The sequence below is a fragment of the Chanos chanos genome, chromosome 9, assembly GCF_902362185.1.
Source record: "Chanos chanos chromosome 9, fChaCha1.1, whole genome shotgun sequence".
Taxonomy (NCBI): Eukaryota; Metazoa; Chordata; class Actinopteri; order Gonorynchiformes; family Chanidae; genus Chanos; species Chanos chanos.
The window spans coordinates 1918680-1946188 of NC_044503.1; the positions used below are offsets into that span (position 1 = coordinate 1918680).

At 43.8% G+C, this 27509-nt stretch overlaps 3 protein-coding genes across 4 annotated transcripts; 2 read left to right on the forward strand and 1 right to left on the reverse strand.

Moving 5' to 3' along the window:
* The first annotated feature begins 1076 nt into the window (after positions 1-1076).
* On the forward strand, positions 1077-17430 carry arhgap45b (Rho GTPase activating protein 45b). The gene is made up of 23 exons (XM_030784211.1): positions 1077-1205; positions 2061-2472; positions 4910-5053; positions 5407-5491; positions 7019-7091; positions 8034-8106; positions 8341-8475; positions 8912-8973; positions 9198-9308; positions 9563-9643; positions 9927-10094; positions 10524-10661; positions 10885-11075; positions 11179-11300; positions 12529-12627; positions 12769-12873; positions 13024-13187; positions 13515-13703; positions 13809-13946; positions 14530-14768; positions 16169-16409; positions 16768-16846; positions 17051-17430. Exons 1-23 carry the CDS (start codon positions 1077-1079, stop codon positions 17428-17430), a joined length of 3558 nt encoding a protein of 1185 aa, XP_030640071.1.
* Positions 17431-18772: 1342 nt separating this feature from the next.
* On the reverse strand, positions 18773-23886 carry polr2eb (RNA polymerase II, I and III subunit E, b). Its single transcript, XM_030784939.1, has 9 exons — positions 23863-23886; positions 21705-21924; positions 21196-21370; positions 20704-20819; positions 20516-20596; positions 19981-20039; positions 19676-19754; positions 19228-19315; positions 18773-18931 (listed from the first exon to the last, which is right to left on the reverse strand). The coding sequence occupies exons 2-8, from the start codon at positions 21759-21761 to the stop codon at positions 19250-19252; spliced, it is 633 nt and encodes a 210-aa protein (XP_030640799.1). The 5' UTR covers positions 21762-21924; positions 23863-23886; the 3' UTR covers positions 18773-18931; positions 19228-19249.
* Positions 22158-27434, forward strand: LOC115821178 (phospholipid hydroperoxide glutathione peroxidase). Of its 2 annotated transcripts, none has more exons than XM_075353606.1 (7): positions 22158-22238; positions 24667-24761; positions 25153-25297; positions 25887-26038; positions 26286-26310; positions 26748-26807; positions 27021-27434. In XM_075353606.1, exons 1-7 carry the CDS (start codon positions 22173-22175, stop codon positions 27051-27053), a joined length of 576 nt encoding a protein of 191 aa, XP_075209721.1. In that variant the 5' UTR covers positions 22158-22172; the 3' UTR covers positions 27054-27434. The 2 variants fall into 2 exon arrangements, with proteins under 2 accessions (XP_075209721.1, XP_075209720.1); XM_075353605.1 differs by lacking the exon at positions 22158-22238 and adding an exon at positions 23925-24093.
* The last annotated feature ends 75 nt before the right edge of the window (positions 27435-27509 follow it).

Sequence of the window (27509 nt, forward strand, 5' to 3'; positions counted from 1 at the left end):
GTGTTGTAAATTAATTTATTTGCAACATGCACTTCACTCAGATGTGCTGTCAGCGAAGCGATTTTGTGTCCATCCTTGACAATGTAGTCCTATCTACAGTTACGTCTCTTACAGCTACAGCGTTTTTTTTTTTAATTTGATTAACGAGAAAACATGTACATTCGTTCATTAACTGCACAACCCTCACATCCCAAATATGGATGCCGTCGCACCTCAAGCCCCATTGCTCAGACGCCAGTGAAAAAAACAGCAAAGCGGATGCGGCATTGACTGGTATGAACCAACTGTCAAAACTAGTATCATTCAATGCGCGATTACGGGGGACGAGAGAGGCTGCTGACGCGACTCAGGCTTGGATCGGATGGGAAAGACCCGTTGAAAAGTGCGAGCTCTCTTAAGTGGGGACTAGGGGGGTGGGCGGGGGGGTTGTATGGTAAATTTAAAGAAATACGAAGAGAATCGAAAAGAAAATTGAAGATGTTCTCCAAGAAGAAACGGGAACTGATTAAGACGCCATCTATGACAAAGAGTCGTCGGGCAGGAAGCCCTGCGCCCCAAGGCTCTTCATCTGTAAGTTGCACATCGTTTCTGGCTTTCCTCCCGTCAGTCAACTCTATTTCCGATTCATATTCTGTGCGTTTTCTGCTGACGGTTCGATGTAGATTTTTTTTTTTTTTTAATTATTTTGTGAGGGGTCAAGCAAGTGGCGATCGTTATGACGGCTGGCAGAGATGAACATTTGTTTATTAGGTTAATTTGATCATCTGTGGTATCTCTACTGAGACAAAACGTAGTGATGTTCTCCGGACTATGGCGTTGAAGACTGTGACATTTAAGTAATTTCTGGATGAATTCTGTTCTTAAAGTTTAGTTTTGCGCTACCTTTGTTATTTTCATCGGAGAACATATGATTTCTAATGTCGTTTAAATCACTGTGTAGCATGAATTGTACCGTAACGTTAAATATATATCAACAAACTCGATAACGCGTAGTAGGTTTAAAGGCTGATTAAGAGATGGAAACTTTTCTGAACGGTCAGGCAAATGAATGTCATCTTTAAATGTTCAAGCCAAACATGCTGAAACGTGGAACTGGTAATAAAAGTAGTTATAGCCCATACGCCACGGGTCAAAGGATTAAAAAGAATGAGGCTAAAAACAAGCTGGACATTTTACCTAACCGACCTAATGTATGGCTGAAGCAGGTGAGTCAATTTTTAATGTTTTTAATTCCCCCATGGACGCTGTTGTCATCCTAAGTGTTTGACTTGGGATGAAATTGAGTAAAAATGTGTTCTCTTTTTTTACGTAATGTGTTTTACTTTGCTGTTTAAAAATGCTCCACAAAATGCTGTACACTGGTCAACATTTTCACAATTAATGTATTAATTTATTTACTGGTTTTCCGTTCCTAAAGCTATTCTCTTCTTTTTCGTGACGTTTCCTTGCGTTCTATGCGATATTTAGCACCGCTGTGTGAATACATGTAATCTGTAGTGAACAGTTGATTTTCCTGTTTACCGGAAAAGTGTGATTTTTTTTTTTTTTTTTTGCTGAAGTGACAAACTGCTGTTGACTTCAAAGAAATATGAGGAAATTCAAACATTCCTAGCACGTTCCCATGATAACATCACATTGGCTTCATATATTTAAAAGTGAATAATGATGTTTGTGAAAGGATGTTTTGTTACTGAATGAAGTTGTGAGTTACGTTTTTGAAGTGGTTAGTGTCTGCGTATGTTCCGATCTCGAGTTAGGGTGTGACAGGAAGTAGGCCTCTGTCTTACACATGATGCCTGGTTACTCATGGTTGGTCCTCACAGTCTGGCAACCGTCTCCCACCCTGACAAACAATAACAGTACAGTCATGGGTGGACGGATCCTTTAAATCAGTCCGCTCAAAGAGCAGCACGACATTTACTCAGATCGTCCGGGGCTTCTGTCCGTTCACCGTCGGAATTTTGTCTGCTTTCCTTAGCTGAGTCCAACAATGAATTTCCTCTGAACTCGACTGGTTATATCACTTGTGTCTATCTCTTGCTGTCTGTCTACAAACTCAGCTATCCATTCTCCAGGAGCAGCCTCGGAAAGATGGCACCGATCTCGGGTCTGCCTCGCCCTCTGCCTCCTCGGCCACCACCTCTGTCCTTTCCCCGCCCGCCCTGGACTGCTCAGCATCTTGTCCGGGCACACCCTTAACTCAGCACCCTAAACGGACGGCGTGCCCATCTCCCGTGGCAACCCTGAAGCGCCCAGCCACCCTGAGTCGGAATCCCAGCTCCGCGGGGTTCCCTCTGCAGTCCTGGGTGTTTGGAAAAGGGCAGGGAAGAGCCGCCCTGGCGCAGACGCCGTCTCCGGAGAGCCCGGACACGCCCGTGGCCATTGAGGTGGAAGACATTCCGTCTCTACTGAGGGACGTCACGCGGTTTGCGGAGGCAGTGGAGAAACTGAAGGATGTGGTGCTTGGAGAAGGTGAGGGAGAGAACGTGAGCGAGTTAAGCGAGTGAGTGAACAAGTGTGTGGTTTGGCAAAACCGCGTTTTTATGAAGTGAAAGTTATAAAGCAGATCAATCTCACCTGAATCTCTGCCCATTAAAAAGGACTTCATTTGAGATCCTGACCTTAAAAATGACCTTCACTCATCATCTCCTCTTACATAACCTTCATTTCGTATTGCTCTTATCTGTAGGGTTAGATTGCCACAGAAACAGTGCAGTATCAGCTTGAAAATGCATCTCCACAGATTTCTTTAAACACGTAGAGACACCAAACACTTCTTTTCCATCTCTTCACCTTAATGCTCTTACCTATAGGTAGGGCTTTGAGTTTTATTTCACTCTGTTTATGGCGGCATCTTTGCCCTGTGCGGTCCACCTGAAAAATGCTAATTGTTAGCTTGTTAAGCTATCACAGTGAGCGGAATGAATCAAAGCACCAATCATTAGATTTTTAAGGTGAAGGTTAAAGCCTGCGGCTGAAAGGCTAAAGATAAGAACATGTTGGTATGGTTTTACTGAAAGTAAAGAATTGTTCCAAAAACCCTGCGTAAGTGGTCCTGTGACCTCAGCACTGCGTTCCCCTGGTTCGTTATTGTGTGCGTGTGAATATTTGTGACATTGGACGTGTTGAACAGTTTTCGGGCTTTTCCTCCATCACTGAGACAACGATTGGACGGCTGGGAAGAGAGGGCGGGGCCGGATGTGCTCTAACGATTCTGCTTCCTCTCTCAGTCACTGTGGCTCACCACACACGAGCCGGAAACAGATTTCTCTCCTTCTCTCTCTCTCTCTCTCTCTCTCTCATTCTCTGCCTTTCTTTTTCTCTACCTTCTCCTTTCTTGGCCTTGCTCTCTGCCTCTCAGCAGAGCGTCAGTGGCCTAAAGTCAAATGTCCGGCAGTAGGGACAACCAGACTAAAATGTCTGTCGGTGAGAGAAAGATTAAAAAGTTGGAAAAGACATGCCCGGGGGCTTTGCAGAATAGGTCTAAAATCGGTTCAGTTTGATCTGTGACTGATTTTGAACGGGGAGTAAAAAAGGGGAAAATGTCACAGTTTGGAAGATTCCGTGTCCTCTCGTGGCTGTTCGAGATTTTCAGCACCCAGTCACTTTTTGCATATTGCACATATGTTTGTAAAGGACATTGGGAAGTCAGTTTATGTGGCTTATCGAAAGGAGGAAACAGAGTAAGTCTCAAACTGGGTTTTTCACTCAGAGGCTTCACGCAGACGTCAGCCTTTATTGCCGTGTAGCCGTGTCTCAATATGGCACAGTGTGTTCAGATTGACTGTATTACGTGACAGACCCAGGTTTATATGAAAGCTATCTTTGTGTATGTGCGTGTGTGTGTGTGTGTGTGTGTGTTGTGTTTTTACAGATTGAAGGAAGCTGAGAGAGGAGGAAGTGGCTTTTTTAAAGTGTCGCATCAGAGCGACAAAGCAGTGCAACACTCCCCCCCCCAATTTAACTGCGCCCCCCCAGTTCTGCCCTCCACTACAGACCACATACTCAATCCAACACAGTATAGGCCTGTCTTCATAACTTAGCACGGCACTCCTGCCAACGCCCATTTTACCCTAACCGAAGATTAATAAGTTAGATCCCTGATCAAAGAAAAATTTTGGCACGATTCCTTAAAATGATAACATATTTCTAAAAAACAAAAAAAAAACAAAAATCAGTTTTCCCAAGTGTGGAATGTCCCAGTGAGCCCATATGCTAACAGATGTTTATATACAAATGGATACAGTTGGTTCACACAATGCCACAAGACTGTGGCAGACATGCACATGACTCTCTCTCTCTCTCTGTAACTCACACACCCACACACACAGACAGACGCACACACACACACACAGTGAGTGTGACTGCTGGTTGTGATGGGCATATGATCGAGCAGATGGTCTTAAATTCCTGATTTCTCTCCGTGACTTCTTACTGCCATTGTTAAGAGTTTGATGTGAATTAGAGGTGTTGTCTCTGTGCACTCCCTCCCAGCCATTGTGCTCAACAGCTAGTTAAATTTTTTTTCTCTTTTTTCATGTTTTGCTGGGTATCTTAAAGTGTGGACTGGCTGTCAGACATTTCACTCAGTATGTGTAGGTGCTTTCCTGAAAAATAGGCATGATTGACCTTAGTCTACCGTATTTCCAACCATTGTAGTGTGTGTGTACATATATTTCCAGCCACTGTATTTCCAAACTCCTGAACGCTCACTTAACATCATTGTCTCTGTGTCATCTGTCTGCTAGCTTGTCATTTTGGATTTTACTGTACTTCACTGTAAACATGTGAGTGAGTGAGTGAGTGAGTAAACATGACTAACTTAACTGTTTGTTCTACCCACTGACCTAGCTCTCATTGCGTGTGTGTGTGTGTGTGTGTGTGTGTGTGTGTGTGTGTGTGTGTGTAGGCAAACAGGAGAACCGGCGTCCGCTGGCCCATGAGTGTCTGGGGGAGGTGTTGCGAACTCTGAGACAAGTGATCAGTATGTACCCTCTGCTCAACACCATGGAGACGCTCACCGCCGCGGGGACCCTCATCGCTCAGGTCAAAGGTCAGACGATTCACTGCTGCCGTTCACCGAGACATTGGGGGGGGGCATGTTTAGAAGAAATGACGTTTTCATATACCTCACTGTATCGTATCACGTTATCGTTAATTGCGAATCGCATTATTAACTCCAGAGGTCAGAGCCAAAGTAGAGTTCATTTACAATTTCCTGCTGTCCCTTTGCTCTGGTCTATTTTCCTAGTACTTGTGTGCCGTCTACTCAAAGTTTCCATACCATTTCACATACGGGTGTCTGCAGAAACAGAGAGTCTGATGCCTGTGAGTGTAGTCTGATGGTTGTGTGTGTGTGAATGAGTTGTAATGGTGTGTAATTAAACCCAGGCATTGTCTCTGCAGGCTATCACTATGAGGCTGACAATGACTTAGACAAAAAGGACTTTGAGAAGGCCATAGAGACCATCGCGGTCGCTTTCAGCAGCAAGTGAGTTCACACCTCCTCCTTTCCTTTTCAGATGCTTTTCATTCACTCTGCTTTCACTTCCATCACTCTAAAAGACACCCAACAACAACATACAAAGGACCTTTCATCATCTGTTTGTTTTTGTCCCTCCCCCCGTTGTCCAGTTAGAATTTACATTTGCGAAACCACATGTTGGGTATTAGTTCAGTCTCCGTCACCTCAGGGTGCTATATGAGGGTCTACATTTCGAGCAAATTCTCTGTCATTATGAGGAAAACCAGGAAAGGGCTTGCCAAGGATCTCTCTAATCTGAGTGTTGTAATAAGGTGTCTGAAATAAGAACGTTTTTAACGCGGCGTTTTGTTGGCCGCCAGTGCGCTGAGTGAGGAAGAAAAAAAAAAAAACCCTGAGGTGAAAAAAAAATGCAACAAAAGGACTTTGTTTCTCGATTTCATGTGAATTCTGAGCTCTTACAGTGAAAAAACAGGAAGTTGAGTAGTGTCTTTCATCTGTTTCTGTCAAATAAACCTGAAACCAAAAGACAGCCATTTTGTGTGAAAACTGATCGCTATCATCAGAAAACACACAAACACAGACAAACGTGTGCGTACATGCGTGCACACACACACATGCACACACACGCACGCACACACATGCCCACCCGCACGCACGCACGCACACACACACGCGCACGCACGCACGCAAACACCCGTGCACACAAAGACACACAGAAGATGGAGTCTGTGTTTTATATCTGTGTGCTAACTTTTCTGACAAATTGTTAACGACCTGTGTCTGTTTTCTGAATGTTTGCATGGGAAACTTTTGCTCTGTACGGAATTATTCCCCAGTTACAGAGCGCCAAACAGAGGAGCTGAAGTACAGCATTTCTTTCCATGTAGAAAAGAGACTTATGCAAGAGGATGTGCTTTACCACACAGAATTAGAGCAGACACAGAGAGGAAGTTCAGCCACAGCTGTGGCCGGGGTTGTATGTGTGAAAAAAGAGAAAGAAAGAGCGCGCGCGCGAGAGAGAAAGAAAATAAAGTTTTGGGGGTTATCTGCACAGGTATTGTGTCCAGGATAATGAAATAAATGAAAGGGGAGGTGATGTCATAATGGTAACCACAGAACCAACAGAATGTTCAGCTTCATTTAGAATCAATAGAAGCTTCATTTGGAATCAGTAGAAGCTTCAGTTGGAATCAGTAGAAGCTTCAATTGGAACCAGTTGGCAGGGCTGTGGGTGTCATACCGGGTCCCTCCTGTAGTCTGTGCTGTAGTGGGTATAGAGCTCAGTCAGGGCCTGTGTGTGGTTTGGGCACAGTGTATGGACAGAATACAGACTTTCTCTCCGTTGGCTCCTGTTACGTTTGTGCCTGGCTATAGGTCTCTTTTTTTTTTCCATTCTCTTTCTCTCTCTCTCTGAGCAGTCTGTCATTCTGAACCCGCTGCCTGCCTGATTTTTATGTCCCTCTATTCATTTCTAATCTCTCTCTCTCTCTCTCTCTCTCTCTCTCCCTCTCCCTCTCTCTCTCTCTGTCTCAGTGTATCAGAGCTGCTGATGGGAGATGTAGATAGCAGTACACTGCTATCTGTTCCACCCACGGAGAAGAGTAGGGTAAGAGTGACTCTCTGTGTGTGTGTGTGTGTGTGTGTGTGTGTGTGTGTGTGTGTTTGTGTGTCTCTGCTCTGAGAGCGGATGTTGGCACAGTACAGGGCAGTGTCCCAGCAGCACTGCTGCCATCTTTACACCAGAGAGAGAGAGAGAGAGAGAGATCAAAATTGCATCATCACCGTACTGAATCGGTATGAAGCAAGTCTGCCATTCTGACCAAAACCCAAATGATTTAAAAAACGTGACCCTCCCAAACCTGTCTGTCTGTCCCTTGCCACACTTTCTCCCATCCATCCATCCATCCATCCTTCCTACCTTCTGTGACTCCCTCAGCCACTGGCATCACAAACACACTGTTCAGTGTCATTTCCTTTTGATCTTTCATACACTATTACTTTTGAATACAGTTTTCCATTTTTCTGTCTTATTCTTCTGTCTTTCCCTCTGTCCCAACATCCATACCTACATTCAGTGCCACTACTCTCTGTCTAAACTGTTCTCTTCACATAATTTGACTTATTTTATTCATTTATTTCATCACACCTGGTTTAGGCAGAGAAGGAAACTCTTTGTCTGTCGATAAGTCCATTACCATTTATCTGCTCAAATCCTCTGTCCCCTGAATAAGCCCGTTCTAAATCAAACTTACATCATATCAAAAAGTGTGAGCTCAATTTCCCACCTGGAATAAAAAAAAAGAGAGACAGATGTGTCAGGAAAGTGTGTGTGTGTGTGTGTGTGTCATTTTTACTGGTGTCGCCCAAAACGAAGAGTGAGTCAGTGAGTGAGACGGAGAGAGATTCTGCTAGATCATGGTAGTTGTGACTGGATGTTGTTGGTAAGAGAGTTAGTAATGGGTGGGCACTGATTCTTGTTCAATGTTTTCACATTTATGTTTTGTTTTTTGTTGTTGCTTTGTTGGGTTTTTTTTTTTTTCCCCACCAGTCGATGGAGAATCTGTACAGGGTGCCCGGCCATGCTGAGGGCTCTCAAACACGGAGTGACATGAGTGACGCAGGTATGACGCCGTCTCTCCCCTTTAACCAGCAGATCACACACACACCTTTTCCTTTTACATCGTACTGACAAAAAATAAGCATGAAATCAAATGAACATGCGCATGGATTTGTTTGTGTGTGTGTGTTTGTGTGCGCACACGTGTGTGTGTGTGTGTTTGTGTGTGTGTGTGTTTGTGTGCGCACGTGTGTGTGTGTGTGTGTGTGTGTGTGTGTGTGTGTCTTTGTGAGTAAAGTCATGAGTGCCGAGGAGGTGGACATTATTCTCCAGCGCAGCGAGGGCGGGGTGGACTCTGCTTTGGACTACGCCAAAACCATCGCCAAGTACATGAAAGACCTGATGGGATACGTGGAGAAACGCACGGCTATTGGTACGTCCCATGATCCTAATCTCACAGTTCTGCACAGTTCTGAAGACTCATGTCCATACTCGTCCTCTTCCTTACGGCAGATATGAGAGAGACTAGCTCTGACCGAATTACTTCATCTCTAACGTTGTGGAATGTGGCAGAATTAGTGCCCGAAGTTCGTTACAATGGACCGAACACTAGCCAAAAGGTCCCTTAATGCTCATGATTTACAGAATTACACAAATATGTTACAAACTTGGTATTAAAAGTGGGGGAAAAAAATAAGAAATTGTTCATAGTGGTGCACTCGAGTGATGACTGCGTGGTATACCTGACGGTGTATATGTTTTGTGTATATATATGTGTGAGACGAAATAATTTGGTCAGCGCTTGCCTGGTGTGGCCTGTGGGAAGTACAGTGAGGGGGGTTTTAAAAACAATTTCTTTTATATTGTAGAGTTGGAATTTGGCAAAGGGCTTCAACGAATTTATCAGTCCTGCAAACAGAGCATCACACAGGTAAAAATACCTCTTGCCTGCACACACTCACACACACACACACACACACACACCCTGAGACACTCACACACTCATAAGCACACATACACAAACTGCCCTTAACCTCAAGAGATAGTTTTCCATTAAAAAAGGTTCTCTCTCTCCCTCTCTCCCCCTCTCTGTCTCTCTCTCTCCCCCTCTTTCTCTCTCTCTCCACCCCCCTCTCTTTCTCTCTCTCTCTCCAGCCCCACATGCCGTTTTTCTCTATTTACTCCCTGGCTCTGGAGCAGGATCTGGAGCAGAGTAACGGAGCTCAGCAGGCAGCCGCCACACTGCACCATCAGACCTTCATCCAGGTACACCATCATCATCTTCACTCCATTCCCTACTTCCTCACCATGTCCTTCACTCACACCCAAGACAAACACCAGACAACCAGACCATCCTCAATGTTAATCACCAGCACACACAGTCGGACCATATTCCTCCCTATTCCATCCGGAACTGTAACTTCTGTAATGTTATTATCCTGACTCTCCGTGGTCAAATGTCTCATTTGATGATTGAAATGTGTTGTAAATATTGTTGTTGTTATTGTTTGTGTTTATAGCCTCTGACGCAGCGTAAGCAGGAGCACGAGAAAAGGCGTAAAGAGATCAAAGACCAGTGGAGTCGCGCCAAGAGGAAACTGGTGAGTGCAATGCACCGTGCACCTCCACTCTCTTCATGGACCTCCACTGTCACTATGCACCTCCACTCTCACTATGCACCTCCACTCTCACACCATGCACCTCCACCCTCCTCATGCACCTCCACTCTTAGTCCGTCACTGACCTGGATGGAGAGTAAAATTTTTAGCATTCCTGATTACTACTTGTCCAATCACTGTAAAGACATTAAGGGTAATTAAAGAGTGTGTGCGTGTTTGTGTGTGTGTGTGTGTGTTTCTGCATATTTGTGCGGTCTCGCTGTAGATGGAGTGCGAGGCAAACCTGCGGAGGGCGAAGCAGGTGTACATGACCCGCTGTGAGGAGTACGACAAGGCCAAAACGGCGGCGAACAGAGCGGAGGAGGAGGGCAGCAGCTCCACAGCCAAATCAGTAGACAAGAAAAAACGCCTGGAGGAGGAGGCGCGCAATAAGGTCAGACTATGACCTCCCCCTGACCTCCTCACTCTCTGTCTCTAATATCTGCTACACACAATGGGCATGAGTGAGTCAGTATGTTTGACAGACTCCAGGGCATTAATAATAATAATATAATTATCATGGACAATTATAACGTACTGCATTAGTTGTATTACCTTAACCTCTGTTTTATGACATTTGCTTTCCAACTAATAAAATCGAAAGATAACACAGTAGATAAATACGCATTTTCTCACCTTTATTGTTATGAAACACGGGGCCATGTGTTGTATGACAGAGGCTCCAGACTTCTGGGTGTGAAACTTGTCCTGTCACATACGCAACTGTATATCAGCTTCTTAACCGTGCGTGTGTGTGTGTGCGTGTGTGTGCGTGTGTGTGTGTGTGCACGTGCGTGTGTGGTGCGCGTGTGTGTTTCTCCAGGCTGAGGAAGCAGAGGCCACATACAGGACATGTATAGCTGATGCCATCACGCAGCAGCAGGAGCTGGAGCACATGAAGGTCACAGTTCTGAGACAGATACAGGAGGTCATCAAACAGAGTGACCAGACGCTCCGATCTGTGAGTGACATGCGCACACACACACACACATACACACACACACCGGCAGTGTAAATGTCTTTGTTGCTTAAAGTTATGTGTCTAAGTCCCAGTTTCGTGAAATGTTCTGTAGCTTTGAAAACAAGCAGACGCAGCACTGTGGGCAGACTGGTTTTCTCTGAGAGCACACATTACTCCCTTTGTAAAAGTCTCCTCCCTCTCGCTCCCTCTCTCTGTTTGCCAGGCCACTATCTCCTATTACCAGCTGATGCATATGCAGACGGTTGCCTTGCCCGTGCATTACCAGACTCTGTGTGAGAGCAGTAAACTGTACGACCCCGGGCAGCAGTACGCCACCCACGTCAGGGACCTGCAGATGGTCGAGGAACCAGAGATGCACTATGAGTTTGAACCTTACTGTCCTTCTACCAGCCAGTCAGTATCCCCCTTTCTTCCCCCTTATCATTCCCTTCTCTTCCAGTCTGTTCTCCTCTTAATACGTATGAGTTTAATACGGGTGTGCTTCGTTCATACACAGGCAGCCAGCCAGGGGGCGCAATGACAGCTTTAACACAGACTCTCAGACTGGGGCTGAGGGCTCATCCAGTGCTGCAGAGACCACAGAGGAAACTCCAGCTCAGAAACATGACCTGAAGAAGGGTGAGTTCTGCCACCTCTCCACAGCCACCAAACGCGCAGTTATAAAGCACTTTTACGATGGATGAAATTCATGTCGCGGGGTCCTTGCTTACTGGGAGTTCAGAACTGCAAATCCCTCAGACCTGGTTTAATCCAGCCTAATGTGAGTGTGATAGACCAGTCATACTCAAACCTCAGTCCTCACACAGGCCTCACACATCTGCATCAGCCCTGTGGTCACACACCTGAATCAGGCAGTCGTTTAGTTATCAGACTGAATTAGCTGAATCAGGCAGTCGTTTACTTATCAGACTGAATTAGCTGGATCAGGCAGTCGTTTACTTATCAGACTGAATTAGCTGAATCAGGCAGTCGTTTACTTATCAGACTGAATTAGCTGGATCAGGCAGTCGTTTACTTATCAGACTGAATTAGCTGAATCAGGCAGTCGTTTACTTATCAGACTGAATTAGCTGAATCAGGCAGTCGTTTACTTATCAGACTGAATTAGCTGGATCAGGCAGTCGTTTACTTATCAGACTGAATTAGCTGGATCAGGCAGTCGTTTACTTATCAGACTGAATTAGCTGGATCAGGCAGTCGTTTACTTATCAGACTGAATTAGCTGGATCAGGCAGTCGTTACTTATCAGACTGAATTAGCTGGGATCAGGCAGTCGTTTACTTATCAGACTGAATTAGCTGAATCAGGCAGTCGTTTACTTATCAGACTGAATTAGCTGAATCAGGCAGTCGTTTACTTATCAGACTGAATTAGCTGAATCAGGCAGTCGTTTACTTATCAGACTGAATTAGCTGGATCAGGCAGTCGTTTACTTATCAGACTGAATTAGCTGGATCAGGCAGTCGTTTACTTATCAGACTGAATTAGCTGGATCAGGCAGTCGTTTACTTATCAGACTGAATTAGCTGGATCAGGCAGTCGTTTACTTATCAGACTGAATTAGCTGGATCAGGCAGTCGTTTACTTATCAGACTGAATTAGCTGAATCAGGCAGTCGTTTACTTATCAGACTGAATTAGCTGGATCAGGCAGTCGTTTACTTATCAGACTGAATTAGCTGGATCAGGCAGTCGTTTACTTATCAGACTGAATTAGCTGAATCAGGCACGTGAGCATGAGTCTAAAGCAAATACCGTGCAGGGCGTCCGGGTGCCACAGCAAGAAACTTCTTGTTTGTTTATTTGTTTGTTTGTTTTGCGTAGTTTGATGATATTTTCTTCTGCAGCCCGTAGTCACATGACTCATAAGTCCTGGGGTTCCACGGTGAGTGACACGGACAGCGTGGGGGCAGGGAGTGGCTTAGAGTCACCTTCTGCAAGCACAGGTACGTTGACCAATCAGCAGCTGTTACCAGATTCCCCATCAAACCAGCTTCGCGACCCTGTTTGTTAGCAAAGCTACGCTCAAAACCACGTGATTATTATTATTATTTTTTTTTTTAATTGAGTGTATGACTGTGGTGCAGGTGACATCAGCCAAATGGCAAGAACCTCATCGACGGGAACCATGTCGTCCAACGAAGATACAGACGAGAAAGATGGGAACGTGGGCTCGTCTTTTGATGCGCCAAGTGAGACTCTTCGATTTCCTTATGAGAACTGAATGAGGACACGCCTTTCGAAGAGCCCCCGTTTTAGTCTTTTGTAACAAAGGATGTTTGTCATTCTTGGTTTCCGTTTAACGAACTGTTATATACATAAACGTCTCTTTATTTTTACAGACATGAACGGGATTGAGCCGGAAATTGTGGTGCCCACTGGACCGTTCCGTAACATCGGACTGTCTAAAGCCGCACGGACGCACCGGCTTCGAAAACTCCGCTCGCCAGCCAAATGCAGGGAGTGTGACAGCTATGTTTATTTCCAAGGCGCAGAGTGTGAGGAGGTGAGGTAACCCACAGTAATCCCATTATGAGGCCGTAATTTAATCTAAGCCACTGTTGAAGATTATTAAAATATGAGAGATTTGTTAGAAATGGAATAGAGAGGTGTACATGTTCTCAAGGTCTTATTTTGGTCTCAGTATTTCAACATTTTTGGTAATTCAATAACATTTGCACCCACAGCTCCGATCTCCGGTCATGTTTTAATCTTTCTTAATGGGTAGTGTTATATTGACTGGATTAAGACATCAGAACAGCAGATTCTCTGTTGAAATTGTACACAGACAGCAATGTGGTTGTGACAGATTTTTTTTTTTTTGTCTCTTCAGTGTTTCCTGTCATGCCACAAGCGTTGCCTGGAAACGCTGGCGATCCAGTGTGGTCATAAGAAGCTCCAGGGTCGGCTGCAGCTGTTCGGACGTGAATTCTCCGAGGTTGCCACGGGATCCTCCGACGGCATCCCCTTCATCATCAAAAAGTGTATCTGTGAGATCGAGCGGAGGGCGCTGAGGATGAAGGTGAGTGAGTGACGGGCCTGCGGACCAATGGGTGAGGCTCGCTCTTGGTGGATGAGCCAGCGTCGCCATGACTGTCCTGCTGAATGTCCTCTCCCTTCTGTCCAGGGCATTTACCGGGTAAACGGGGTGAAGACAAGGGTGGAGAAGTTGTGCCAGGCGTTTGAGAACGGGAAAGAGCTGGTGGAGTTGTCTCAATCCTCTCCGCATGACATCAGCAACGTGCTCAAACTCTACCTGAGACAGGTGAGGCTCACTCGTTAAACTCTAAACAATTTTACATAAACACACACACACTGTATTTGAAATGTTGAAGGTTGATTGTATAGCACGCTGTTTCACTTAGCCTTTGCTTTGCCAGGGTGATGACAGTCTCATAGTCCGTAATCGGTATGACAGTGTCACGATTAAATGTGTAAAATATGTCATTTGTGACAAGTTAAGGATCGGTAATAATGCCACTGAAGACATCTAGTGGTGGTTGTTGGAACTGTTAACATATTCATGATGCATAATGTATTTCATAATGCCTACGAGTAGTAATATAATGATTCAGTTTTTGGTGAAAATTTTCCATGTTGGTGAAATGATATGGAGAAGCAAAAAACATATCATGTGTTTAAATGACACAGCATATGCTTTGGAACCACAGAAGGCTTTATGTACGACCGAGGCAACATTCTAGAATTCTGAGTGAACCACTCACAGCGTGGAATTTTCCAGGAGAGATTCTGAATGTTCTGTTGGCGGTTGTGTAAGATATCATATTCTCCTTTGTGACACTGCCACCCCGTCCTCCATCGTTGATTCTCCCTGCGCTTGCCCCCAGCTTCCTGAACCAATCATGCCGTTCCGCCTGTACAACAGCCTAATGGGTTTGGCCAAGGAGAGCCTCCAGGTTGTGGGTCCGGAGGGAGCCAACGGTGGGAAAGGACCAGACCTGGTTGATTTGGGTCCTGACACTGAACCAGAGATCCTGGCAATGGTGGCCAAGGTGAAGGAGCTGCTGACAGAGCTGCCCAAAGAGAACCTGACTACCCTGCGCTACATTGCTCGTCACCTGCGCAGGTGAGCAGTGTTACTTATCAGACACAAACAAACGGCGCTGACACTTATGTAGTGGTTTCTTCATAATCCCACAAAATCCCATTTGTTTGTCTATAGTTCTATAGCCTTCTATTCCCTCACCTTACCTCCAAAAACTACATGTAGTTCATTATGACATTATGGAAATCACCCCCAGCCCACCACCAACAACTAAAAAGTGCGTATACATATATATGTGCCTTTGCTTTGCCAGGGCGATGACAGTCTCATAGTCCGTAATCAGTATGACAGTGTCACGATTAAATGTGTAAAATATGTCATTCGTGACAAGTTAAGGATCGGTATGTGTGTGTTAGTTTATTGTGACATTATGGAAGTCATCACTCCCTAGCCGTCAGACAGAAACAAACGATAAAACAAATAAAGCCCCTTCCTTCTAACGGTGCAAAAAATAAAAACGGGATACTCACGGATGCCGATTCGACGGACGTAGTAGCTCGCGAGTGGCCGAGTTCACAAGCTTTCCCAGTCTCCTGGAGAGTGCTATCTGTTTGGTGCCTTATGTCCCACCTTGTCAGAGTAGCTCACGGGCTTTCATCCAGGTCTTCCTGAGCGCTCTCTGGGTTTTTGCCTCCTCTTTACCGGGCGCTAGTTGACAACCTGTTAGCTTCTGTGGTAACAGACATTCAGCTAACTCTGACATACTTAGGGGGGTAGACGTAACGTTACGTCTCGTCAAACACTTTTCCTCTTGTATTTGATGCTACATATGTACACGGACGATATCCCACGTCGCCTTCTTAAAATCACATCATTAAAGTCTATTTTGTAACTCTTCTTTTCCTCACAAGTAAACTCGTAGCCCCCCCCTCACCTCGCTCTCCTCGCGCCCCCAACTCCCCGCTTTCCCATGCGTTCCGCCTCGCCCCCTCATACGTCAGGGCCCCTCAACCAATCGGGTCAAGGGAACAGGCGACGATTCTCACTCAGCCAATTATGAACAACATACATCATAAAAACAACTCATAACGAACCGGGGCAAAAACCATTGAGCAGGGCTCGATTTACAAAGCTAGTTGGAGAAGGATAGCGTCCAGAGTCCTGACACTGTAATGAAACTGAAAAATGAGTGGAATTTCGACACTTTTGTTTCTGAAGTGAGAAAGCCACCAGAGAGAGTCTATCAGAGGGCATTTATGTGCAGTCTCGCTCTAAAAGCTAAATACAGCCTTACTGTGCTCCTGGTGAAAAATGTGTGATCGCTGACAGTTAAACTGCAGGTTAATGAACACATCCCCACCCCCACCTCCCTCCCTCCCTCCCTCCCTCTCTCTCTCTCTCTCTCTCTCTCTCTCTCTCTCTCTCTCTCTCTCTCTCCTCTCTCTCTCTCCCTCTCTCTCTCTCTCTCTCTCTGGTTATAGAATAGCTGAATTGGAGGAAGACAACAAAATGAGTCCCAGTAATCTTGGCATCGTGTTTGGTCCGTCACTGATGAGGCCTCGCCCATCAGGGGCCACGGTGTCTCTGTCCTCATTGGTGGATTACCCGTTGCAGGCTCGTATAGTGGAGACGCTCATAGTTTTCTACCTGAGCATCTTTACACTTGACTCCGCCCGCTCCGCTGGCGCCCCCTGTCTGACCCACGCCCCCTCCACACTGCAGGTGAGTTTGTGCTTGTGTGATGGGTCAAGTCATGCAGACAAGCATTTTACCAGGATTGACACATAAAAGCTTGGTATTGTAACATTTTATGGCATAAATTACACCGACTGCATTAATCAAGGATTGATTAACAGCGTTACTTACTATTGCATTTATGCCAGATTTAATTACAGTCTCATTTATTTTTCACACAATCAGTTACACTAGTAATATAAAATAATGTGGTTAAATTACTATATCACATCATTATTACTGCTAACACATACATTAGTAACAATGTTTGTTTTTTTTTATTGTAATGAAGGGTTGTAAGATCTTTTTTTAATGAACTGTGTGTATGTTTTATATGACTGTGCAGGAGGCCAGTCGTGAGGATGAGGAGACAGGTATTCATGATGAAGATGAACAGAAGATCACTAAGGAGTGTGAACAAGCAGGTAGGGGCAGCTGTCCAGCTGAATACATTATGTATGTTAGCATTGACTTAATATAGTATTTAGTCATTCATAAGTTTCCCCTTAGGTCATTACTGAGTCTAATAATTACAACCAATAAATTATACAACAGATGAGAGTGCATTTGTATGCTGGCCTTTAAACTCAGAACAGGAATAATTTGCGTGTGTGTGTGTGTGTTTACAGATCCTCCTACAAACACACTCGGCTCTCTGGAGCACAGTTTGGACTCAGACTCAGACCTGGATGAGGAGGAAAGGGAGACAGAGGACCAGCCTCTCGACCCCGTCGCCCCGGATGGCAGTGACCCTAGTCCTGATGACCCACAGAGTTCCCCCGACCAAGACCCCGCTGGGCCGGACAGCGACCCCCCTGCTCTGCCCGACACCGAGCCACCGGACCTGGACAGCCCCGAGGAGGAACAGACAAGTCCCCTGGTAGAGCTCAACACCAACCAATCCAACAATTACATTCTGAGAAGGCCAGAGTTAGCCGTGCCATGGCTGGGCCTAGAGAAAAGCAGCCTGTTCAAGAAGAGAGAGACACGGCCCAGGTTTTTCCCCTGAGGAGAGAGAGACACGGCCCAGGTTTTTCCCCTGAGGAGAGAGAGAGAGAGTGGATTTTTTTTTCCTCTTTCTAGATGAATCGGTTTGAACTGTAATCCTCAGGGACACTCGAGATGAATGTGTCGTCTCCATAAATCAAGCAAGATAATAAAGATGATGGCTTGTCCTACACGTCAACATCCAAACAACTTCTTGTAACATCCAAAAAATTTCTATTGACATTCCTCATGGTAGACTCGCTTACCGTGGCATTTCCCCGATTCCAGTCCTGGTGATTGGACTTTGACCACTGTATGTTTTTTGGATCAGAAGTCCAGTTGCTTCATATAAGCGGAGGCTTAGTGTGTGAGTGTTAAGTGGGGTTCTGGCGTCCGGCTGCCATCACAGCGGTGCAGTGTCTTGGGTCTCCAGGACTGGAATTGTTGAACACCTTCGTGATGACGAGTTTGCGTAGCCGACAGCAAACGGGCGTTTTGTTGAACGTTTGTTTTAAAATCATCTCATTTTAACCCGTTTTCGCTTTTATTTTCACCTTTTCTTGTGAGTTTTAACACGGAGAGACCGAGAGAAAGAGTGAAATGATTCCTGTCTCTGTCGTTTACACTGCTGATGGTAAGATATTATGGTTCTTCGACAAACAACAAATAAGGTTTCATTTTTATGTTATGTCTGTTTAAATTTTTTTTGGAAAAATGTTTCTCACATTTTTGTATGTTTTGTGGTAACAGTCATTTTATGAATAAAGAACCCAATACATAAATAAACAACCAGAGGTCTTGTGATCTTTTCTGTACTTCTCATTTTTCACTTACGTAACGCAATAAAAGAAACAATTCCTCTTTAAAAGGCAAATCCAGGAGTCAGGTAGGTGACAGTTAATCCATAACATGCAAATGAACGTCATTTCCTCAGTCTCACAACCAATCACTACTGCTCATACTCGCCACTACAGAGGCACCTCGACAACCAGCTCAAGTGAGTTTGCAGAAACTCTAACTGTTTGACAGCCAAAGTAGACAATGACTTACTGGAAAAGGAAAAAGAAGGTAAGCGTGTTTTTTTTTTTTTTTTTTTTTTTTTCCTCCAGTACCTGCAGAGCTGAATACTTTAGGATTTTTTTTTAATGTTCTTTCTGTTAAATGAAACAGGGAAATTACGGGGTTGCTTGACTTAAACGTCTTCACTGAAATGATTTAGAACACAAAGACATGCTTTAAGGATTGCAAAATGAGATTCAGTGCAGAACTGGACATTTTCATAGAAGCGAACAGTGGATTTGCTTCGTTGAGAACGACTGTCTAATTTGGATACAAGTGTCAACCGAAAGAAACAGACACAGCTATATTGTTACATCTTTATTCAAATGAAAAACATGGTTTTGGGTTTTTTTTCCCAACTATACAATCATGTGGACAGGCTGGAAATAATCTTAGAGAAAATGAGACAATTCTATAGCTAAGACGGTGAACAGGCGATGACTAGTTTCTGATCGAGTACAAGCCTATAAAGAGAGAGAAAGAGAAGTTCAGTTATTTACAATGTTCAAACACAAGTTTCACTCTCACTACCACTTTGGTTACAGTAACTGTCTGTGGTGGTTAAATTTACGGCCCGTTCACATGATGAGACAACACTCACCATTACCACTCTTCTCCCTTGCTCACACACACACACACACACACACACACACACACACACATACAGAGCAGCGATCAAACAAACAACTTTCACCACGAGGTTTAGGTCACTCAGTTCACATTCAGCTGGGATGGAAATAGAAGTTCTGAATTTACAAACCGTTTCAGTCGCCTTGGAACCTTTACTGGACCAGTCTGTACGTGATGTATCGTCCAGCAGTCTCACTCGGTCTGATAATTTTCACCACCTGATCACAAATGCAACGGTAAAACGGTGAGAAGAGTTCATTTATTCTTCAAAGACGTTCAGAACATGACAAAGCACAACGGGTCAGAGATTATAATTCTAAGGACAGATCCAGTCAGCAGCATTAATGTCCACTCTCTCCAGAAGGAAATTCAAAAAGTTTTCAACGGGTGCACAACCAAGTATTAGATTATAATCCCTTAGCGCAAATTTCCCAGTATTTAATTTCTACATCTCGTTTAGCTGCCATTAGCATTGAAAACATTCCACGGTTCTGCCAGTGTATTATGTCATCACAATAAAAAGAAAAAGAAACATTAAAAAAAAAAAAAAAACAGAGAAAAGACATAGCCTCTCTTACCTGACCTCTTTTTATGCCAAAGTATCGGGCGACGGGGTCCCCAGCTTGGATTCTGGGTAACTGACTCTCTTTTAACTTACTGAGAGGCGAGAGGTGACAGTGAAGGAACGTGAAGTGGCATTTAGACAGTTAGTTTGACACAAACATTCACCAGCGTCTTACATTCTGCAGTATGGTGTACAATGACCTTTCATCTGAGAACTGTGAATGGCCAGGTTCCTTCTGCTGATTACAACAATAGTGAGAGATCTGCCCACGCATCTGCAGGGGGAACTGGAACTGTTTGCTTACGTTTAAAAGGATACTATCGCGCCAGCAGCTCCGTGACCTCCTCTTTTGTCATCACAATATGCTCTGGAACCAGCTGCAATGGGAAAACACACAGAAGAAATGGAGTCCAAACGTACAAATGTCTCACTGCCCCACATTCATACGTGTCGCAGCCAGTGTGCTCAGCTTCTAATGTGTTTCAATCGACAGTGAAATGTAGTGCCTTTGCATGACACTGGAAAAAAAAAAACACAGCATCAAAGAAATCTGTCTGAACGGTAAAATTCTTCCAACCCTGCTGTGCTGTCACTCACACCTGGGTCAGGCATCTGAATTATCGACTAACGTCTCAAAAATTCTTACACTGCGTATGCTAATCTTTCTTTAACTGCTCTCGGAAGACAACGCAAGAAAAACACGCGTTGAAGAGGTATGTGGAAATGGCTCCGCCACAGTCAAATTAATCAGAGAAAGCATTTGCTCCACACTGCGCGGACACTGCCAACACTTCACAAGTATTAAATACTACTTTGTCACAGGTGTGCCATCACTATGGTAACCAGGACCTACCTCGTGTTCAGTGATATTAATCAGTAGCTCCTGCTGCAGAAATTGCTCTAGAATGTATTTTGGCGCCATGTCAACCAGAGACTGAAAACAGGACATAACATCATGTTAAAAAGGGGAAGTGAGTTTAAGTGAAGACGCAAGTAGACATTACACTGTCTCACAGACAGTTTAAATTCGTGACTAGTTACCTGTTTAGCGGAGGGTGTCATTCCCATCTGAACGACGATAATGGCACGAGTAATGTTCTCCTCCTGCATCCGCTGACAATACATCTTAATTGTCTTAATGCCGACTTTGGCTTCCTCTACGACGAAGAGATAAAGTTTGTGAAACTACTCATGTTTGCGCCTTAACGGCACACTAGACATAAACAATTACACTACAGACAAACAAAGATTTCATTAATGTGAGAATTGCAGAGACCCCAGGTAACATATTTTGGTTCCCTGAACGTTCAGGGAAGGTTATTTTTTGGTTACAGGAACGTTCCTTGAGGGTTTGTTTGATTGTCCTATGGTTTGCCTGGAAAATTTGTTTGACGTAAATATAACGTTAGCTTTTGGTTGCGTTATTTGGTTTATGGAACGTTCTCCTAACATTTCTAATGTTGGAACATGTCAGTGGGATTTTTCGATCAAGGCTAACGTTAGACTTTGATGAACAAATACTGTTCGACTCACCGGGGAAGAAAACAAACATCTGGTCTGTTGGATCATCATTGTGAGCCACCAGTACCGTCAGGTCGGTCCGCCGTGGGCGGCCCTCGCTCGGCTTGTCCCCAAACTGGCTTTTGAACTCATCCAAGGTCTGATCCAACTCGTCTTGGGTCACCAAATAACCCCGGTCGTGACATAGCTGTGACGACAGACAAGAAAAATCACTTTACTGATAACTGAGAGGCTATAGGCAAATGAAAAGCGCATGTACAGGTGCCCATAACATAATCTCTAACCGTTAACGGAAGCAGTATGTTTGTTCGAGACTTAGAAGCAGACTTCTTAGAATTTCACGAATGCCAGCTGCGTGTAATGTGTATTAAACTTAATTTTGACCTAACTATAGCGTAGGCTATTTTAAAAAAAGGCGAAAGGAATGAAAGGAAACTTTGTAATGCGAGTATTTCATGGAGCGACGATAAGTTACCTCACCTCCCCTAGCGTTACACTGAAACTGGTTTGCAAAAACTCACCTGCATTATAGTTTTTCTAATTTTCCATAGCCTATATGTTTCTTCCTCGTCATCCATGGTATTCTGGCACAACGAAACAAATAACCCTAAACGTATATACGCGGTACCGTCGATATTTTGTGCTGCGGGGTTTCTCGTTTTGTTTTCATACACATGGGTCTTTGCGTGGCGCCTGAGTTTGACGTCACGACACGTCGTCCCGCAGGAGATCAAGTGCTTCCTAGAAAATAAGAGATTACCAAAATTAACATTTGTCACTCATCTGATTAAATCTTATTTTAAAAGCACATCATTTTGTCACATTGGACTGTACTTCCAAAACACCCAATAAGCTTCTTGCGTAACAGCAGCGAAGAAAGAAAAGCGACAAACTAGAAGTCCGCTCCATCTGGCCCGGCTGTGATGTAATTTAATTACGCAAGTATCTAGACTGGTGGTCTGGTCCCACACAATCCGAAAACTACAATAATGTGGTTTATAAATCGTGTTTTGGTGCTCGGGACCTTAGCAAGCACTGGAATTCTGGGAGCAATGGTAAAATAAGTATAATTATTTCTGTACTATCTTTAACTAATGGGCTGTTCTCACTCAACGCACTGAATTTACATCCAGTGGGCGATCGATTATCTGTAGTCTAGATTTAACATGGTAGGTTAGACTGAGTACTGATATTACGATAGTTATCCGCAGTTATCTTTTCCCATTACTTATGCTAACTACCGACTGTTTGTTTCATCGAACAAAATATGTGTGTAACATTGTTCTTCGCCAGTCAAAGTGGTAACATATTAATCATTTAAATCTAGCGTAATCCAGTTTCCCCCGATCAGTTAAATCGAAGCTGCTGTATTTAGCTGATAAGCTACTTTGACCGCAGTAAACGCCAAGAGTAAACGCTGCCAGGTAAAAGTTCACCCGCTGTTATCTATTATGCAGGGAGTTTAGAAAAGTGTTGCACAAACGGCGTGTTGAAACATCCAAGCATGTTATTATTCGATTAGATCTCACTAAGTCAGTGTACTAAACTGAATCATTTGGTTTCCCTTTCTGTTAAAATTATAATATTGTTCTTTTGTAACCAGTTATACAGGTTTTATAAATTCTTGTGGAAACCCACTGTGTTTTGTTACGCAAGCGATTGTTTACAGTCATTGTTTACCATGGGCTCTGCTGTGTGGATCCTTTGTTCGAGGAATTTCAGACAAACCGCTGTGACAAAATAGTCATTTTACCCTCCAAAACAGCGACGTTTAAACCTCCCGTTTGGAGTACCAGGCACGTGACCCCTACTGTGCAGTATAGCCTATATATATATACATACATATTGTACACATACATATTACTTATTTCTAGAAATTTACACTGGCAGCGAAATGATTACTTTTCCGAACTTTGTAACCCTATACTGAAGTATTTTTTTTGCCCTTTCTTTTCTGGTGAAGATATAAAGATAAAAAGTATATAGTTACCGTAAAATATCAGAATTTATTACACAGTGGTGTTAACACAGCAGCGAGCGCCATAATGCAAACACTAGGCTGGTTTTTTATCAGAACTAAAGTATATCTGCTTATGACCAGTAGGACGATAACTGACCGCTAACAGCCATGTTTATATCTATGTAATATCCATGTTACATCACACGAGGCCGTGAAACACTGTATGGACGTGCATAGACAAAACGCCATAACTGAATGAATGCTAATTTAACACACGAAAAGTAAACAGAAAGAGCTAAAAGAAAATTCACACGGAACAAGAGTGAATTAAAATATCAGACAGTTGTGGCTATAACAATATTAATAGTATGTTTTAATTGTATAGCACGTTTTTGTTTTTAACACACAGTTTACAAAATAAGCTGTGATAACAGGTTGACTGTGATAAAGATCTCAAATTCTTAGTTTTTTTTTTGTTTGTTTCTTTGTTTGTTTGTTTTTGTCCTTGAGGGGCATAGCCTACAGACACACTGCACAAAATGTTCCTAGCTAGCCTACATAACTGCCACAAGGAACGTGTTTAACTATTGCCAGTTCAGTCCAGTTGTGTAAGGAGGTCTTTTCCTGCACTATGATCCTTCATTCTGCCACATCTGTAATCAAAGATAAACATTTAACTGAGAGCAGAAGATCCATGTAGGCTAAATACGATGCGTTACCTTTAGTCAGCGAAAATACCGCTCCCTGCGAGGTTAATGGTCACTGTGGCGACGTTATAAAAGCAGCGCCTGACAGGGATTTGAGAGTTGGCAGTTGAGTTCGCGTGGACACTGGGATTTCTGATAGAGGGATAAAGTCCTTTCTTTCTCGCGGGCTGCCGTTTCAGTAGACGGGCGGTCATGCGGTTCTTAAAGTCTACAGTCCTCTTTTCTCTCCTGCTTCAGACGATGGTGAGAAATTCAGTTTTAAAATAAAATATCAGTTTAGTAAACAGGCGGGATTGAAAGCTTGTTTTAGGTTCCTGGAACTTCTTACCGTAACAGGTTTTCAGCAGGATCAAAACAACTCGAAATTTGAAGTTAGAAGTTTATTTAGCCTCGTGTAATTAGTTAGTTGGTTGTTAGAAAGAGCGTATGCTTTTTGAAGATAATAGTGTGTTAATTCCTTGAGTGACGCATTTACTTAGAAGACAAAAGCTGGAATATGGCCATTACTCTGTGAAGAAACTGAGGCAAAAACTGTGCTTGGCTGTGGTTTGTAAAGACTGTCCATAGCTGTGTAAAGCTGTATAAAGACTGCCTGCTTTTGTCTGTCCAGGAAAGAACAGATGTGTAAACAAAGTCAGCTCTCTTTTTATTGCCGTTCTCTGTGTGTGTGTGTGTGTGTGTGTGTGTGTATGAATGTATATGTGCGTATGCCTGTGTGTGCGCGCACATCTGTGTGACAGTTCTCTGCGTGCTGACGTTTGCTCTCTCTCTCTCTCTCTCTCTCTCTCTCTCTCTCTCTCTCTCTCTCTCGTGCAGTCTGCTGAGTTGGAGGACTGGCAGCAGGCCAAATCCATATACGAGTTCACAGCCACGGACATTGATGGTAATGAAGTGTCTCTGGAGAAATACAGGTGAGGATCAGGGAAACCCAGTGAACTGGGGCCCATATGCATCATGGATCACCCGTTCTATTCATTAAGATCACAAAAAAAAACCCTGATCCCAGATCAGCGGGAAGGTGATAGATATGACCCGTGAAATTATTAGTTAATGATCCTGGACACCAGAGGATTCTTTATGTAAGCACTGTCAGTGTATCAGGTCACCTTTTTAATTCACCATCTTAAAAGGTAGCACCACTGAGCAATGAGGAAATACAGCAAAGTGTGTGACATTTAGCATTTTAACCGTGACGCTGAGGAGGCTGATGTGTGTGGAAATGTTTGTGGGGAAAACTGCGAATACGAAAAATTCATCCCATGCAAGTATGATGAGTGGGACTATTTTCTTCACACTGTACAGAGGCAAAGTCGTCATCATCACCAATGTTGCCTCTAAGTGAGGCAAAACGCCAGTGAACTACTCTCAGTTTGCTCAGATGCACGCCAAGTACGCTGAGAGAGGTTTACGGATCCTTGCCTTCCCTTCCAACCAGTTTGGCAACCAGGTACGGACACCTGTCGCACCAGCTCCTCCACCGCCAGAGAAACTAACGATGTCAGAGAAACTTAGAATATTACACAACATTTATGACACGGTTACATCCACTGTTTTACAAAACGTAATCTGTCGTGAATAAATGAATGTTTTAGGTCTAAAGCCCATGATGTAGACTGTCTTTTTTTTTGTTTTCTTTTTGTTTTTTGTTTTTTTGTTTTTAAACGTAGGATAGTATGTAAATGTCTTTTCAGTTTCATGGTAAGCATGTAGTTCTCAGAAACAGTTGTTCACTAGTGTTTCAGCGCCCGTCAGTGACTGTTTAGTCAAAAGAACTTTATCGACACAGAAACACTTGCTCCCATGATTATGCACATTCACTCCAATGACAGGGACAGCTCCACACAGCATAACCACCCCTGTTAAAGTAGTGTTGATGAACTTGTCATGAACACTGATGAACTTTACGGTTATTCATCTTTTTTCGCTGAAGATGTTTGATTGTGAAGCTGCAGACAGTGAAGTTCAATTGGGAATATCCATTTTTCTCTTGCTTTTCTTTCTTTTCTTTTCTTTTTTTTTTTTTAAACCCCCCTCAGGAACCAGGCAGCAATGCCCAAATCAAGGCGTTTGCCAAGTCCTACAATGCCGAGTTTGACATGTTCGGCAAGATCGACGTGAACGGAAAGAACGCCCACCCGCTGTGGAAGTGGCTGAAGGAACAGCCCAATGGCAAAGGGTTTCTGGGAAAGTGAGTTCAAACCAGTGCCACCGCGCTGGGTACACTCAGGCTTAACGTAGAAGATAGTCAGACAAGTAACCAAAACAACCCAGAGCTTCCAGTACATCTCACTGACCCTGACTGCCCAGCAGTCCACTATGAACCACTGAGAGATGTTGATTTTATGTGTAGCTGATGTAAAATTACTAAACAGACAGATATTAAGTGTTAATGGTTTTCACACAGCTGATCATGGTTTTGTTTTTCTCCTTTGCAGTGGCATAAAGTGGAATTTCACTAAGGTAATGGTCCACAATCTTCAGATTTCCCACGTAGCTCATTTTCCCCCTCACCGCCCTTCTGACCGCAGCAGTTGTAGCACTTTTAAAAATGTTGACTTTTATGTTCAACGATACAACACGAACATGAGCGTGTTCGTTTGGAAGCTTCAAAAGCAGAGTTATGTCAAATGACTCACGGCTGCAAAACTCTATCTGACTGTTACACAAAGAAAAAAGTATAAATTTCAACTTCGTTTCAGTCAGTTTCGCTGTCATGAACAACCTTGTATGTTACAATTGATGTAACATTTCTTGTAACGCTTCCTGTAAAGTCCTCAGTGCACAAATATACAGGGACAATATCTGTGGTTGGCTGAAGATATTTGTGCAGAGTAAGGGTTATCTATGTGTTGTTAGAGATGTTAAAAAGTGAACCGTGTTTTGGGCTTGTGTTTTAGTTCCTGATTGACAGAGACGGTCAAGTTGTGAAGAGATATTCTCCTATGGATGATCCAAGTGTAAGTGCACGAACAACTGTGCTTAGAACAAGAATCCTCTTTCCCCAAAAACAATTCATAATCAACACTTCTGAAAAGTGCAAAACCAAATGACTAACATCACAACACAATATTGATCAGCAACTCATCTTAACCAAGTCACATCCATCCAGGGACAGTGTATTTGGCTAAACTCACTGTACATTTAAACTTATGTTGATCTTTGCGTTTCAGGCGGTGGAGAAGGATCTCCCTAAATACCTGTAAACGTCACGTTCGCGTCTCAGAGATGTAGCACACTTACAACCAACAACACTGCAACCCTTTCTCCCTCCCTCCATCTCTCTCTCTCTGTCTCTCTCTTCCTCCCCTGTGGGGCACTGGGCACATAAGGGACTGTTTCCTGGATGAATGATGGTTTGTCTTGAAACCCGCCCTGCGGAAAAGGCCGACCTGAAGCATTTGGCGTGCAACCCCCTCCACGAAGCTTCTCTGGTGCCCAGTCAACCTAATGAAGAGGACAATGACGACCCCCCACCCCACCCCCTTCTCCCAAATCCCTCCGTGACCTCCCGCACTAATACTATGTGTACAGCTTAAAATGTGTCTCTTAATAAACATGTTTAGGTTTCCAAACTGATCTCCAAACTGTTGTCTGGCATGGTAAATATAAGCAGTGTAAGCATGTTGCTTACTGTTACGTGGACAAAACACACACACACA